The sequence below is a fragment of the Camelina sativa genome, unplaced genomic scaffold, assembly GCF_000633955.1.
Source record: "Camelina sativa cultivar DH55 unplaced genomic scaffold, Cs unpScaffold00510, whole genome shotgun sequence".
Classification (NCBI taxonomy): Eukaryota; Viridiplantae; Streptophyta; class Magnoliopsida; order Brassicales; family Brassicaceae; genus Camelina; species Camelina sativa.
Window position 1 is genome coordinate 32,666 of NW_010921715.1, and position 16,611 is coordinate 49,276.

The window sequence follows — 16,611 nt, forward strand, 5'->3', positions numbered from 1 at the left end:
TTACTAACATTTATTACACATATTAGTAATGTTAAATTGTCAATCACCAAACATTTTGCTAAATATTTAACATTATCAATAATATTGCCAATTTTTTTTTTAAAACTTGATTCAGCAATTATCCACTAAATCATGATTGTACAATTCTTTTTTAAAATTTTATTTTGTAGTTTCCAGTTAAATATATAAAATCTCACATATATTAATGATTACGTAATTTATTCTATTTCTTACAATTAATTTGATAGTAAAATTATTACAAATTAATATAATAAAATTATTTGGATTCGAGTACAATTAGGTTCGGTTTTCATTTTCCTAATCGGTTCAGTTTGGTTCTTCGGTTCCCGTCCACATTGTTCACAAAGGTTGAGTTGAGAAGCAAGAGTTAGTCTTAACTCTTAACAGCTCGTCAGCCAAACTCTGCTTCGTCTTTGTTGTCAGACCAACAAGCTGTAAGTTCATAAAAGTCTTACTGAGCCTTGAGGCAAATAAAATTGTCTAAAAACTGAATCATCATCAAAAGTATGCAGTTTTTGTGTTCTAGGTCCAACCCGAGCACCCGGACAAAAAAAAAGAATTATTATATTAAAGCTCTCATCATTCTACTAAAAAAAAAACATTACATAAATGTGATATATACTTATTAATTATTATTATATTGCCTACCTAACACACTAGCAAGCTACCAGTCCACCACTGTATGTTGGTTTATATGTCAAAAACAAAAATCAATAATAACAATAAAGATAAAAAGTGACTGGGAAACCGATAAAATAACTAAATAAGTATCCGAAGCGAAAAGTCCAATAACCAATCAGACAATGAGATTCACTTACTGGTTCAGTACATTACCGGTTACGCCAACTTGACCGTATCTTTACAACCAATAACACAACTTGACCGTATCTTTACCGGTAACTACCGGTAAACTCCGTCCCTTTCGTCGACATGTTTCCCTTACCAGACCCCGTTTTGTTTTGTTTCGGTTTTTTTAACAAGTCCTGTTTTGTCTTCTTCTTCCTTCTTGTTCTAATCTAATCTATAAAACAACAGCTTCACTCTTCATGACTCTTTTTTCCACTTTTCTTACTTTCTTGCCCCTTCCTCTCTCACTCTCCGGCGATATCGCAGGTTTTTGGTACGAGTTGTTGACGCTTCCGTCGTCTTCTCAGGTTTGGTTTCTTTCTTATAATATATCTCACTTATGTTAGAACCATTATGTATTTAAATCTAGATGTAGATCTGGTTCTCATGGGGATCTTGATTAATATTTTTTGTTATTAACAGTACTAATCTTGTATTATTGTTTGGAACTATTATCATTCGATAAGTTTTGATTTCTCATGTATAGTTTGTTATGGACTTAAGTAAGGGTAATCTCGCGTGACTCAACGACGCAAGAGTTTTTTTGGTTAATTATTTGGATAAGTAATTAAATACGATAAAAGAGAGTAAGAGGAAAAACAAATTATAATATAATTAGACACAATTTATTTGGATAAGTTTTTTTGTTTTTTTTGTTCAACCCTTTGGAACTTTGGATAAGTAATTAAACAAGAAAAAAGAATCTGTTAAAAGGTTTTTAAAAAAAATCTTAAAATAAACACAATTTATTTCTAAAAAAGAAAAAAATCCATTGTTGTTACAAAATGAACATAGTTTCATTTCCAGATAGAAACAAAATCAGTTTAACAATTTTATCTAAATAACTGATTTTGTGTCTTTTTATTTTATTTTATGAATGAATCTGTAGATCTTGTTCTATCAATTAAAACGAAAGAAATGGAAGGTCATAAAGAACCATTGAGGGTAAGAGTTGAAGGATCACACACAAATTGTTCATTATCAGAGATGGATGATTTCCATCTGACTCGGGCTTTGGAGAAGCCGAGGCAGCTAAAGATCGAACGGAAGAGATCATTAGACGAGAGATCAATGAGCGAGTTATCGAATGGCTATGTAAGACAGGACAGCTTTTTAGACATGGCTCATTCTCCTGGAAGTAGGTCAATATTGGACACTCCTCTCTCTGTAAGGAACTCGTTTGAGCCTCATCCGATAATTGCTGAGGCTTGGGAAGCTTTGAGAAGGTCAATGGTGTTCTTCCGTGGTCAACCTGTTGGTACCATTGCAGCTTATGACCATGCCTCCGAGGAGGTCTTGAACTACGATCAGGTAACTAAATGATTCCATAATAAATACACGCGATTAGCAAAAAACAGAGACCTAATCGTGGAATAATTCTAAAAAATGAGCAAAGTTCTCTTAGTTAGAAGCTTATTTTACGTTTTTATTCTCAATCACTCAATGGCTATGGTACATAGAAATGTGGTCAAAGACTTAGCTAATATATAAAAGGTATAAACGACACAAACTTTTCTAAATCGTACTCGTCCCCTAATCTTCTTGATTTTGAGTAGTCAAACTTAAAAACACTATTTAGTAACGCTCTTGGTATTTTATAAAATAAAGGACAAACTTAGTAATGCTCTTGGTATTTTATAAAGTAACGGTCATATTATTTGAGTTTAGTAACAAACTAGTAATGTCTTGGTATTTCATAAAATAAAGGTCACGTTAGTTTTTATATTGGTTAGAGCATTTGAATCCAGAGCACATAATCCAGAGCATGGCGTGGGTAACTTTCTAGTAATATAATATCTTACAACTTTTATTTTATTTTTGTGTAGGTGTTCGTACGAGACTTTGTACCGAGTGCACTGGCGTTTCTAATGAATGGAGAGCCAGATATAGTGAAAAACTTCTTGCTCAAGACGCTTCAGCTTCAAGGTTGGGAGAAGAGGGTTGACCGGTTCAAGCTCGGGGAAGGTGTTATGCCAGCAAGCTTCAAGGTGCTTCATGATCCAGTCCGTAAAACCGACACAATCGTAGCAGATTTTGGGGAAAGCGCTATAGGAAGAGTAGCACCGGTGGATTCAGGATTCTGGTGGATCATACTTCTCCGTGCTTACACAAAATCTACTGGAGATTTGACTTTGTCTGAGTCACCAGAGTGTCAGAAAGGAATGAGGCTCATACTCTCACTCTGCTTGTCCGAAGGGTTTGACACTTTCCCTACGCTGCTTTGTGCTGATGGTTGTTCTATGGTTGATAGGAGAATGGTAATTAAGAACGTACCTTCTAGTGTAAACGAGCAAACACCTTTTTAGATTCTTCACACTAAAAACCAAATCTTGACTTGTGCTTTGTAGGGTGTTTATGGATATCCTATAGAGATTCAAGCTCTGTTTTTCATGTCGCTAAGATGTGCCTTGTCGATGCTTAAACCTGACGAGGAAGGTAGAGAGTTCATAGAAAGGATTGTGAAGAGACTTCACGCCTTGAGTTTCCATATGCGCAACTACTTTTGGCTCGACTTCCAGCAACTCAACGATATCTACAGGTAACATGCTCAAGTCAAAATGATCCAAGTATAGATTATTTATGATTCAATCGTAACTAAAATGTTAATTTCTTTGTTAAGGTACAAGACAGAGGAGTACTCACACACAGCCGTGAACAAGTTCAATGTGATGCCGGACTCGATACCAGAGTGGGTTTTCGACTTCATGCCTCTCCGTGGAGGGTACTTTGTGGGCAATGTAAGCCCGGCCCGTATGGATTTCAGGTGGTTTTCTTTAGGGAATTGTGTCTCCATCCTCTCTTCCTTGGCAACTCCGGATCAGTCAATGGCTATTATGGATCTCCTTGAGCACCGTTGGGAGGAACTAGTTGGTGAGATGCCGCTCAAGATATGTTATCCTTGTATTGAAGGCCATGAGTGGCGGATCGTTACTGGTTGTGATCCTAAGAACACTAGGTGGAGTTACCACAACGGTGGATCTTGGCCAGGTTAGCATTCTTTTTGTCCTAAACTAAAGACATCATGTGAAACGCTTGGTCCTTACCGCTATCTTTTTGTGTGCAGTATTGCTGTGGACGCTGACGGCTGCATGCATCAAGACAGGCCGGCCTCAAATCGCGAGACGTGCGATTGATCTAATTGAGTCACGGATACACCGAGACTGCTGGCCTGAATACTACGATGGTAAACAAGGAAGGTACGTTGGAAAACAGGCTAGGAAGTACCAGACTTGGTCAATCGCGGGGTACTTGGTTGCGAAGATGATGCTTGAAGATCCTTCCCATATTGGAATGATCTCTCTTGAAGACAAACAGATGAAACCTGTTATCAAGAGATCTGCTTCATGGACTTGTTGATTTTTGTTGTCTTACATTTTTTTTTTTTTCCTTTGCTTTTGTTTTGTATTATAATTTTATCAAGAGATCTTATCGAGTCATCGCTCTGTTTTGTATTGGCCTATTTAAACAAAAACTTGACATACGTTTTTGAAGCCAACTTGAACATTACTTATGAATGGCTCATTTAGTTTATAAACATTAACTATTGAAAAATGTTTTAATGGGATTAGAGCAGCTCCATTGTTTTGGTCTCCCACTATTTTAATGCTTTTTTCCCATGCACCCACGATCATTACTTTCCCCGTTATGCCAAATACATTCCCAACGTTTTTGTATAGGTCAACAATTATAGACTCATTGAACCCTGAACAGCTCTAGAATATGATGCTTGGTGGCAACTGGCAACTACCGCGCTGCTCAGGGGTTCTTCATGCAATATAGATGGACCAACGGTGGCAATATTGAGGCTAAGTACACTTCACAAGCTGCTCATTTGTATAGCCAGATTCTTGCGAAGGAGTTGCTAAAGTCATGACCGAAGAAACTACTACTCCACCAGTGCCACTTCTTCGCCTAAAGCTTCCTATACAGTTCTTCACAGTAACTTCCCGAATCGAGCTCTAGCTCGTTGAAAGTATGTGTGTTTCACTACGGAAGAAACTACTACTTTGAAGATGTATTGGTTTGTCTGAAATAGTGTATGTGTGATACAAGAAGATAAATGATTGCTGTTGTTTTATGTGTCTGAGAAGTTTCTAAAAGGTTTGAGAAGACAATATTGAAGGACGTTTGAGGATAAATTGAAGAGGAAAACTACTATTTCTTTGGTTGATTAAATTGGAGTTTTACAAAGAAAGGGAAAATAGCAAAAAGAAAAAAAAAGCTTTTTCTTATGAAATTTGGACATCTTCTCCTATGGTGATTAGGAAGTCCTGATGGATATAAGGAGGTGTTGGACACGTCCTAGAGAGACAAGAAAGCTGAAAGATAAAGATAAAAACCCTAGAGAGCTTTTTTTTTGTGTACGGCTTAGTTTCGCGTTTTGGTGCTTGTGTTGTTCAAGCTTATTTGTTCGTCGGTGTGACGTGTGTGTGAATGTTGCTCAAGAGAGTTGAAAATCTGAAGTCTAGTGTGACACCCCGGGACTTGCGGAGAGGTTTAAAAAGAATTTATTTGGCCACCTATGTTACCAAAGTGCACTTATCTTTTCGGTCAAGGTTCATGAGAGAACTCCACAGTTGAACGTGCTTATGCTGGAGTAGTCTCAGGTTGGGTAACCTTTCGGGAAGTGACTGTCGGAACTGTGTGAGTGAGGACACAACACAGGAAAAGATCATGTGGTGATTTGTAGGGACGGTAACAAGTCTTTAAAAACCTCCCAGACGTAGCAAACTGGCCGTCGGATATGGATGGGCTCATGGGCTTAGTGAGAGGACGTGAGGCCCATTAAGGAAGGTGGGCCCATGGACTGGGATTGGACATGGGGCCCACTGAAAGGTGGCGGTCGAGGCATTACATCTAGGCTTAGGGGGAGTTTAGCCCAATGTTAGGTTATCTTGGTTTGAATCTAGGCTCGGTGTGAGTTTAGTTAAGGGTAAAGATTTATCCTTAAGATTTCATGTTATAGAACGGATCAGTGAATTAAGAGGGTTGTGCTTGACTTACGCGTTTGCGAATAGGTTGTATTTTCTTTCTTGTTCTAATGAAATCGAAATCTGGACGTGGTCCTAGGGAGTAGGAAAAACCAAACCTCGTTAACAAAGCTCTTGTGTTATTTACTTTCTGCACTTTATTATTTGCACCTCATCCGCACTTACACGTGGTATCAGAGCGGGTTCTTGATAGAGATTCAGTCTAGTTTCGGGTAGATCAAGGGTGAGGGTAGTTCAGGAAGTAAGACAGAGCTTTGAATCAGTTGTGATGAATTCATACAGAGAAGGCACATCTATGAAAGGACCACCGCTGCTTGATTCATCGAATTACAGATATTGGAAGGTTCGTATGCAAGTGTTTATTAGTAACCTTGATGAATATTGTTGAATTCGATTGAGCTTGGTTTGGAGCCTCCTAAAGTTGTGGATGATAAACGAGTTGAGAGTCGTAAGCCCAGACATAAGTGGACTACTGCATAGAAAAAGCTATCAAGTTGCAATTCTATAGCCAAGACAGCGATTTACAATGCCATTGATTCAAGCCACTTCAAGTTAATTTCTCAATGTGTATAAGCTCAGAAAGCGCGGAAGTCATTGGAGAATATGTTTGAGGGTACTTCAAGTGTTAAGAGAACAAAGCTGGATATGTTGGCATAACAATTTGAGAATCTAAGGATGAATAAAAAAGAAACTGTGGCTGAGTTCAGTGCTAAGTTATGTGATATATCTAATGAGGCTTTCGCTCTTGGAAAGCAGTACAAAGACAAAAAGCTTGTGAAGAAGTTGAAGCGATAATTGCCTGCAAAATTTGAGTCAAAAATTTCTGCAGTTGAAGAAGCTCATAATTTAGATGAGATGGCTTTTGATGAGTTTGTTGGGATTCTTAAAGCTTTTGATGAGTTTGTTGGGATTCTTAAAGCTTTTGAATTAAGCAAAGCATATGAAGCTGACGGAGTAAAGAAGAAAGATGATGAAGTTAAGGAAGCAATAAAGAAGGAAGTTGAAATTGGAGTAACTCTTAAGGTATCATCTTATGAAGATTTAATGGCTATGCTATCAAAAGGATTTGCTAGATATTTGAAGCTTAGGGGAAAAGAGAAAAAGAATAAAATGGATGATGAAGTGAGAAGTTCATCAAAGGATGTTCAGTGTTTTGAATGCAAAAGGTATGGACATGTACGGTCTGAATGTGTCAATTTACACAAGCATAAGAAGAAGGCTATGAATGTTGTTACTAGTGATTCTGAAACTGATTCAGATGAAGAAGAAGATCTGAAGAATTTTGTGGCGTTTACAACTTTTGAAGATAGTTCTGCATCATCGTGTGCATCAGTGTCTGCAACTGCTTCTAAATCTGCAGCAAAACCTGCAACTGCATCTGAACATGATCTGATAGTGATAGTGATGCAGAGGATATGAATTATGAAGAACTTGGTAAGAGTTATGAGAAGTTGTATGCACATTGGCTTAAGGTAGTTGATGATAATTCAGTTTTGATTAAGGAGAAGCTCGAATTAAAGGCTAAAGTCGTTGAAGCAGAGAAACATGCAACAAAGAAGGGATAATAAGCATTAAAAGCTAAAGTGCAAGTGAAGAAACTCAAAAGAATTTGAGAATGCTTAATAATGTTACAAAGAAGTTGGATCACATTCTGAGTATTGGCAAAACAGATCAATGTAGCCTTGGATTTATAGGAAAATCTTCAAAATGAAGTCTGGTGTTTGTTTCAAGTGGAAAAATCACGTCTGCATCAGGAACTGCAACGGTAACAGAGACCGCTTCAAAGACTGCTTCAGAGACTGTATTTGTGAAAGAGCATGGTAAAAGAATTTCTGAATTGCAAAATGCACCTAGAAAATTTTTTTGACCTGTTTGCCATCATTGTTGTATTGTTGGGCATATTAGGCTAATATGTTTCAGATTGTTGAGAGAGAGGAACCGAATGGAGAATGCTTATGATGTAAATTGAAGTTTTACAAAGAAAAGGAAAATAACAAAAAGTGTAACATCCGTGAACCAAAACTATGCGTTTTTTCGATCGACACCATGGGTAATACATTCACTATTTACAATTTGAGAAATAGTCAATGAGACCCATTTGTGAGATAGATTAGTTGTGAGATAGAAATATGAGGAAAAATTGGTTAATTACATAAGGGTATCCGATTTTTTTACATGAGAGAAAGTCAAAAAAAAAATATTTTATTTTTTATTTTTTTCTTTTGCTTTTACAATCACACCCTATCCTATCTACTTATATTCAAATATTTGGTAAAAAAAAAATTTTTGAAAGTTTTTTCAGACACAAAATATCTATGTTTATTTTTTCTACATTTTGACATCCATTTTATTTGATGATTTTATTTGTTAATATTAAATATTTTTTATAAGTTTTGTATTTGTACACCTTATTTAAGTGTATAGATTATCTGTACACTTAACAAAGTGTACAGATGTAATTATTGGATGTAGTGGTGCTAGACACAATGGTTGTGGTGTACAAGATTATTCTGTACAACAGGTGTGGTGTACGGAATTGTTCTGTACACATTATTAAGTGTATAGTGTTGGTGCTGAACAAATTAGTTCTTCTGTATAATGGTTGTGGTATACATAATTATTCAGCACAATAGTTGTGGTGTACACAACGATTATGTAAATTACATTTGTACACTTAATAATGTGTACAAATCACATATATACATTTAATAAGGTGTACAAATACAAAAGATATATATAATATTTTTAAAAATTATTATATAAAATGTATATCAGAAGATAGAGAAAAACACATAGATTTTTTTTGGCTTGAAAAATTTTGAAAAAAAAATTTGTATTACCAAAGATTTGTTTAACTTAACATGAGGGGAATGTGATGACACAAGAAAAAAATAAAATAATAAAAATAATTATTTTTTTTATACTGTTGGTTTATATATATTTTCAAATAAAGAAATAAAAAAAAATAAAAAAGACAAAATAAAATGTCAACATGAGAGACGAGAAGATAGTAGAGAGTGTGTGTAAATAAAAAAATATATAAACATTCTCTAATTTTCCCTCTCTATTCTTTCTTCCGCAAAACAATCGTCCAGGGTTGATAAGTAAATTTCCCCAAAACCATCTGTCCCACAAAATTTTCTATCTGTATCACCTTCTATCTCACACTTCCTCTCTTTCCAAATTTATATAGTGTATGTACTACTTTACTAAAAATGTACTAAAAATCTAACAAACCCTAAAAAAAACTAATTGTTTTTGTCAAAATAAAATTTACAATATTATTAAATTAAAAGTTATGTTTTTTTTTGGTAAAAAGTTAAGTTTTATACCACTAGGTATTAGTACACGCAATGCGTGGTTGTATGCATAATAGTTTTTATTATATTTCTGAAATTAGTTAAAATAAAATATTGTTCTTTAATTTTTTTATTAACAATAACATCAAAGAATGATTTTTGTCTTTTCCTACTAAAATATGAAGCTTAAATTTCTTATAGAAATGATGTGCAAGTTAAACCCTACACTTGTGTCAACATTTTTTGGTATGGTTATTTATTATACCGAAATTAATAAATATTAAAAAGAATTATTACAAATTGATATATATATATATATATATAATATTAATATAGAAATTTAAAAAAATTCGTAATATGAGTGAATCTATGTTTATCATGTTTTATAGTGGTTAATAACTGATTTAAAGAGTTTTTCTTAATGTCATTGTAAAATTTAGTAACTACATATAAAATTATTGTGTATAAAATATTTCTCATTTTCAAAGTTTAAAGTTTAAAGCAATAGACCGAGGGTAAAGAACGGGCTCTATCTGGCTCGATACAATAGTTGTCATGGGTAAATAGACCGTCGTCCCATATATATGACTATAATTTTAGCTAAACAAAATAATCTAAATATATTAAAATTTGACCAAAAACATTTTCTCTTGAAAGATAAATAAGTTAGTAGGAGGAATGAATTAATGTAGAATTATTGGATAGGAATTACATTTGAGTTAATTGTACAGTTAAATGCCTTTAAAAGTGAGTTAATTATAAATAGATATTTTAATTTGTTATAACTTAAAATAAAAAGAATACCAAGTGGCCCAATCAAAATTCACATGATTTGGTTGTTTGTTGATATAAACTCAACACACACATAATATTTCAAAATGAAAAATATTACTTTTGAAGTGACAAACTAAATTATTTTTTATATAAAATTATATGAACTTCAATCTCAATAATTTTTAAAACCCCAAGGATAACTTATATCTTTTTGGTTTTTTTGTATTTGTTTTTTACTCATCAATTTAATTTATAGTGTTAGATTTCATACTAATGTTTCATCTTTAGAGAATTTAGTTAAATGATATTTTTAAAATTATATTCTTTTTTATATTTCATTTCCAGTTAAATATCATTTCTTTTTAGGATCATTTTTTATTTTGATAAAAACACAAATACCATTTTTTTAATTATGTTCTTTTTGTTTTCAAAAACCTCATATCATAAATAAAATAAATATTATATTGATCTTTGCAGATTTATCTATTGGATCACAAAAACAAAGACTTTATAAATAGAGTTGATAGACTTTACAAAACAAAATAGACTTTATAAATGGATAATTATATTCATCTTTAGAAATTATATTTGAAACGACCTGACCCGTTTTTTTTAATTAATAAATAATAAATATATAAATATAATATAATAATAAACATCTAAGCTAGTGGTCCCATACTCACTAGCCACCTAACCACGATCACACCAAACAGCGAAAATAATAAAACTAATAAATAACCAATTAACCAATAACCAATATCAAATAAACCGTAATAATTCTAAAACCATAAACTAAAGATCCAATCAACACAAACTAGAAAACCAGCAATCCTAAACAACATTCTAGGACTCAACTCTAGCAAACTAACAAAAGCCAGACAACAACCAAGCGAGCCACGAGAACATCCTCCTCTTCATAGCCATGATCCCACGGTCACACTTTGCCTCTACCTGCACCACAAACACAATGAGATGCGTGAGTATTACCAGAAATACCCAGTGAGGCGATCCTCCCATCTACGAGCTATTCACACAAGCAAATCAAGAGTACAACTCCAAATAAAATATAACAAACCAACCATTAAACAGAACAACCAATAACACTTTCACCACACCTACACATCATCACACAAAACAAGTCATATAACCCAATCGCTTAGATAAGCTCATGGTCACGCACTCACCTTAACAAGAGATTCACGAAAATAACAACAACCAAATGAGAGGCTCTCCAATATCCAAGAACAACCAAACTCGCTCCTACAACCAATCACAACAATAAACAAATATTAAAAAGAAACTGCCAGAAAAATCAGAAAAGAACAATCTCACAAGTGAAACCACGAAATCAAAATGAACTGTTAACTTTCTAATCTCTCTAGTGAAAAGCACTTTCTATACGTCCCGAGGCGTCCTACAAAATTTCAGCACGATCAGATCTCATTTGAAATCGCAATCGGTCCCAAAACACCCGCTGGTCTCAATCCGTGACTGAGACAAAACGCCCCACGAAACTGCCAATATCTCCTAGAATATTAACTCAAATTCACTTCTGTAAAACGGAGAGTGTACAAAATTCTCTTAGCTACAACCCTACAAAAAATCAATACCTTTCGAAACGTTTTGAGTAATCGGATCTTCCCTTTCCCAAACCCTCACAGTTCTGTTTCTCTCATTACTTTAAAGAAAAAGCTTCATCCCTTCTCTTCCTCCTTTACACTAAACAACCAAGAGTACTCTCCCTTTCTCTCCCTCTCTCTCTCATAACAATGTCGACAATAGCAAAAACAGGAGAGGAGGCGTGACTTTGAGAAAGAGATTAGGAGTTTTTGGTTTAATTAGATTAAACTAGGATTTAATTAAACCAAAATTAATTAAAATCCACTATTTTGGTTTACTCAACATATCTCAAATTCTATTCCCGGAACACGGATGTTACAATTCTCCCCCACCAACATAGATTCGTCCTCGAATCTCGAATAATCGTATGCCAAGAACTACAGTGCAACCGTCTCCACGGCCCACACTTTCTCCAACCGACCTACGAAGGTTACCTCTAGGCGATAGACTCATGCTCTAGGCATTATTTGCTCTCGATTTTTGGACTTTCCTTTACTCTTAGGCCTAAACCTTGAGTTTTTATTGGCTCCTCATCAGGCCTAAGCCTGCATGCCATAATGTTGGCTCCTAATCGGGCCTAAGCCCCCATGCCATAATATATAAGGAAATTCCAATACTCGTCTCTCGGGTAGCCACCCTACAGCGTGCCCCCGGATCGTCATCCGAAGTCGATATAGCAACCATACTCCCAAGCCACAAAGTCTCAGAATATGGCATTACTAGGAGAACCTAAGTCTCCCAAGAGTCGCGAGCTAACAATTCTGAACATTTCTGAGTCCTATCCCTATCCAGGCTTCCTTCTCGTGGCTCGCGTAAGACATCACAATGTCCTACCAACCACATATCCCCTCACTAGGATACCTCATGACCACACATGGATCATCTCACTGCCACTAGGGCCGCCACAAAGGCCAAACAAATATCCTAAACAAGACCGCCACCAAGACCAAAAAAATGTCCTAAACAGGACCGCCACCAAGGCCAAACAAATGTCCTAAAGAGGACCGTCACATCTGTCCTGAAACGACCCGACCCGTTTTTTTTTTTAAATAATAATAACAAATACAATATATAATTAAGCATCCTATACTACTTAATTAAACCGACCTAAACCACAATACAACATTAAACCAACAATAACCAATACACACAGCGAAAACATACTAAAAATACAAACCAATATAACATCAATACAATAATATTCCTAATCATTCAATCCAACAACCTAACATGCTGCTAACCAAGGTTCCAACATACACAAAATAACCAACAACACACAAACGAGACCCTAGATCATCCTCCTCCTCATCGCCATGTTTCCACGTCACATACCTGCACACCACAAACAACAATTGAGATTCGTAAATGAGATCCAATGCACACAAGCAAATGAGATCCAATACTTAGTGAGGCAATCCTCCCATCTACTGGGCTATACACACAAGCAAATGAGATCCAATGTTTAACAAACCACAAATAAACACAACCAACCAGGAAACCACACGCAACACACAATTTGGTGTCGACCGACACTAGGCCCATAATGGTGTCGATCGACACTAGGACCAGAATGGTGTCGACCGACACCCACTTGGTGTCGATAGACACCGACCCCGCAAATGCGCTCTACTCGAAGCCGATCAACGAATCTCCGTTTCCAATCATCTCCAATCCGTCCAAAACTCACCCAAAAGCTTCAGGAACCTATAAGAAGCATAACACAACTTCCACAAGCAAGAACAACACCACAAAACACAACAAATCAATCAAAAAAAGGATTCTCAGACTTAGATAAGCCATGGTCATGCACTCACCTCTTTTGCAGGAAGTTTCTGACCCAAACTGACGAATCCAGCACCCTAGAAGGCTTCCCCTTCGTTTCTAGCACCAGATCTCCACTCCACAAGAACAAATCTCACCAATCTAGCTTAGAATCTCCAAAATCCCTCAAGAACACTCTCTCTTCTCTCTTCTCTCTTTTCTCAAAAAACGGCCAAGACAAACTCCTTTCACGACCTAGGTTGAGTTTTCCCTTATATACATGGTTTAGACAACCCAATTAAATCAAACAAAACCAGAAACGACAATTAAAAACAACCTGGTCGAACCAAACATTGATGGTGTCGATCGACACTCCCCTTGGTGTCGATCGACACTCCCCTTGGTGTCGATCGACACCCCTGCCCAATAACGAGAAATTGGTTTGCGGGTGTTACAATTCTCCCCTCTAACAAAAGATTCGTCCTCGAATCTGCAACACACCGCTACTAGACCGCAAAACTCATCCAACCACCGCCGCAACGGTTCGCACCATTTAACCATCTGGTCTGCCGCAAGCATGCCACCACTAGTCCACACAATCCTGACCCCACCGGTCAACAAAGTCCTGATCCCCCGGTCAATCCAAACCATACTCTCCCAATCATCACCACTCTGGTCCCCCCGACCAGCATACACTTGACCCTCCCGGTCAACACAATAGAAAACCCCAAGATTGAACCCCCATCAACCCCGAGATCCGCATCCGATCTCAACCGTAAGCCTGAGATTGAACCCCCTTCAATCTCATAATTCCACATCCGGTTACCACGCTTGTCCCCACGTCCTTGACACTTTTGCTACCAACTCATGTGCTCTTAGGTCGCAACCTTCAAGCCATACCGATCACGCTCTCAGACTCCCCATCTTCGAGCTATACCGTCTCACCCTCGGATCGTCACCCTCGAGATCTCCGTACCAGGAGAACCCCCATCTCCACTGCCACCCTCAGGACCGTAGTCCTTCGAGCTATCAGTATCTAGGGAACCCCCGATCCCCTCAGGCGAACCCCCATCTCCTCATGAGTTATTCAGGACCCCCCGTCCCTCTAGCAAACGGTCATAACTATTCATAAAACTTCCTATTTTTAGAACCCTCATATTCTCTTAACACCGTGACACCACCAATCAAAACCAAAATTCTTGAGAACTTATCATTTCAACTGTGACCACTCCTCAGGTCAACCTCTACACAATCCCGCCACTCCAAGCATTTCACATCCCCTTTCCAAAAATAGACAAGTCCTAACTGTTCATAAAACTTTCCATTTTTAGTAACTTTCCATTTTTAGAAACTTTCTATTTATGACAACTTTCCATTTGTAGAACCCCGAGTGATTCCCTTTTCCAAAAAATCCACAAATTCCAAAAAGCCAAATAATTCCATTTTATTAAATCCTCAAGTGAAATAAACATTACGAAATCCAAGCAAAAATACATAGCTGAAATAAAAAGAAACAGAAGCCAACTAAACTCCGGGTTGAGCACCCGGTCCTCCCTTCGGTTGGGCCGCACCCTCCATCGTCTGCCTCCACTTAGGACAGAAAGGCCTGATGTGCCCCTCCTCCCCACAATGGTAACACGATCGACGATATTTTTGTGGATCACCTTTCTTGGGACAGTCTGCCAACCTATGGTTCCTGCTTCCACATCCAAAGCACCCTCGACCACCTTGCTGCATACCTGACGTGTCTTCCCGCTTCCTCTTATGCCTTTGCTCTGACTTGTTATCCTTGTTATGCTCCAAAGTCTCCTCTGTCTGAACTGCTGGACTGACCACCACTATCTCTGCTGTAGTCTCCACCAGCTCCGCCCTCGTAGCATAACTCCTCCCTCTGCAGTGGACCCTCAAGTCCTCACGAAGCGCCATCATGTACCTCCTGATCTGAGCCACCTCGGACTTCATCGCTCGACCCCCATAAGACAGAAGTCGACTGAACTCTAAGTCCAGCTCCCGCACTGACCGAGTCCCCTGAGATAGCTGAAGAAACTGCACCTCCAATCGGTCTAACGCCTCTCTCGGGAAATACTTGCGGTTGAACTCCTCCACAAAGTCAGCTCAAGTCATCTCCCTCAGCACTCTCCTAGCAGCCACTGATCTCCACCACAACTCAGCATCACCAATCAAATGGTGGACCCCTATGTCCACCCAAAACTCCTCAGGACATCTCAGAGTATGGAAGTTACGTTCCACACTCGTCCTCCACGCATCTGCAGTAGTAGGATCTGTACCACCCGAAAACTGCACGGTCATGAGACCTTTCATCTCCTTGAGCATGGACAAATAACGTCCATGTTGGGACTCTGCCTCTACCACGACCACGACCGCGTCCCTGACCACGTCCGCGTCCCCGACCATGTCCGCGTCCACGACCAGTAACTGCTCCACCCTTAACCATCTGCACTACCCAGAACAGAAAGCTAAGCACATAATTCAAAACCGCACACAAACACACATCTTATCGTGGAATCTCATTGAAGGCTCGAAGAGGATGATACTAGGACTACACCACATGCAAATTGACTAAACTATTCATGAGCAATTCCATCACACAACATCATGCATCAAGCAAAAGGAAAGTAATTCATCCAATTAAATTCCTACCCGCTCTAACCATCCCCTTAACCTTCCTAGAACCGTAAAGGTTCTGATACCTAACTGAAACGACCCGATCCGTTTTTTTTTAAATAATAATAACGAATACAATATATAATTAAGCATCCCATACTACTTAATTAAACTGACCTAAACCACAATACAACATTAAACCAGCAATAACCAATACACACAGCGGAAACATACCAAAAATACAAACTGATATAACATCAATACAATAATATTCCTAACCATTCTATCCAACAACATAACATGAACGAGACCCTAGATCATCCTCCTCCTCATCGCCATGATTCCACGTCACATACCTGCACACCACAAACAACAATTGAGATGCGTAAGTATTATCACAAATACTTAGTGAGGCAATTGAAACGAGTTCCTTCCTTGTGTGTGTGTGAAATGGAATGTGAATGAATGATGTGATAATGATGATGAACAATGGTGAAGGCAGGGTGTTTCAATTCCCCTTATGCAATTGTAGTATAAGAGGTATCAATCCTAAATGAGTGAATGCAAGCAATCAAGGTGTGCAATACTTGTCTAAGTTAAGCCAATTATAGAGGGTGTTTGTCACTAACAACCTATTGCAGAATGTAAAATGCAGAATGTAAAAGCTGAATGGA

The 16,611-nt window shown here is 37.4% G+C and overlaps 1 protein-coding gene across 1 annotated transcript; it reads left to right on the top strand.

Annotated features, from left to right (window-relative positions):
* The first annotated feature begins 1,011 nt into the window (after positions 1 to 1,011).
* Positions 1,012 to 4,378, top strand: LOC104773271 (alkaline/neutral invertase CINV2). Its single transcript, XM_010497848.2, has 6 exons — positions 1,012 to 1,175; positions 1,757 to 2,178; positions 2,694 to 3,125; positions 3,216 to 3,406; positions 3,488 to 3,855; positions 3,932 to 4,378. The coding sequence occupies exons 2-6, from the start codon at positions 1,786 to 1,788 to the stop codon at positions 4,222 to 4,224; spliced, it is 1,677 nt and encodes a 558-aa protein (XP_010496150.1). The 5' UTR covers positions 1,012 to 1,175; positions 1,757 to 1,785; the 3' UTR covers positions 4,225 to 4,378.
* The last annotated feature ends 12,233 nt before the right edge of the window (positions 4,379 to 16,611 follow it).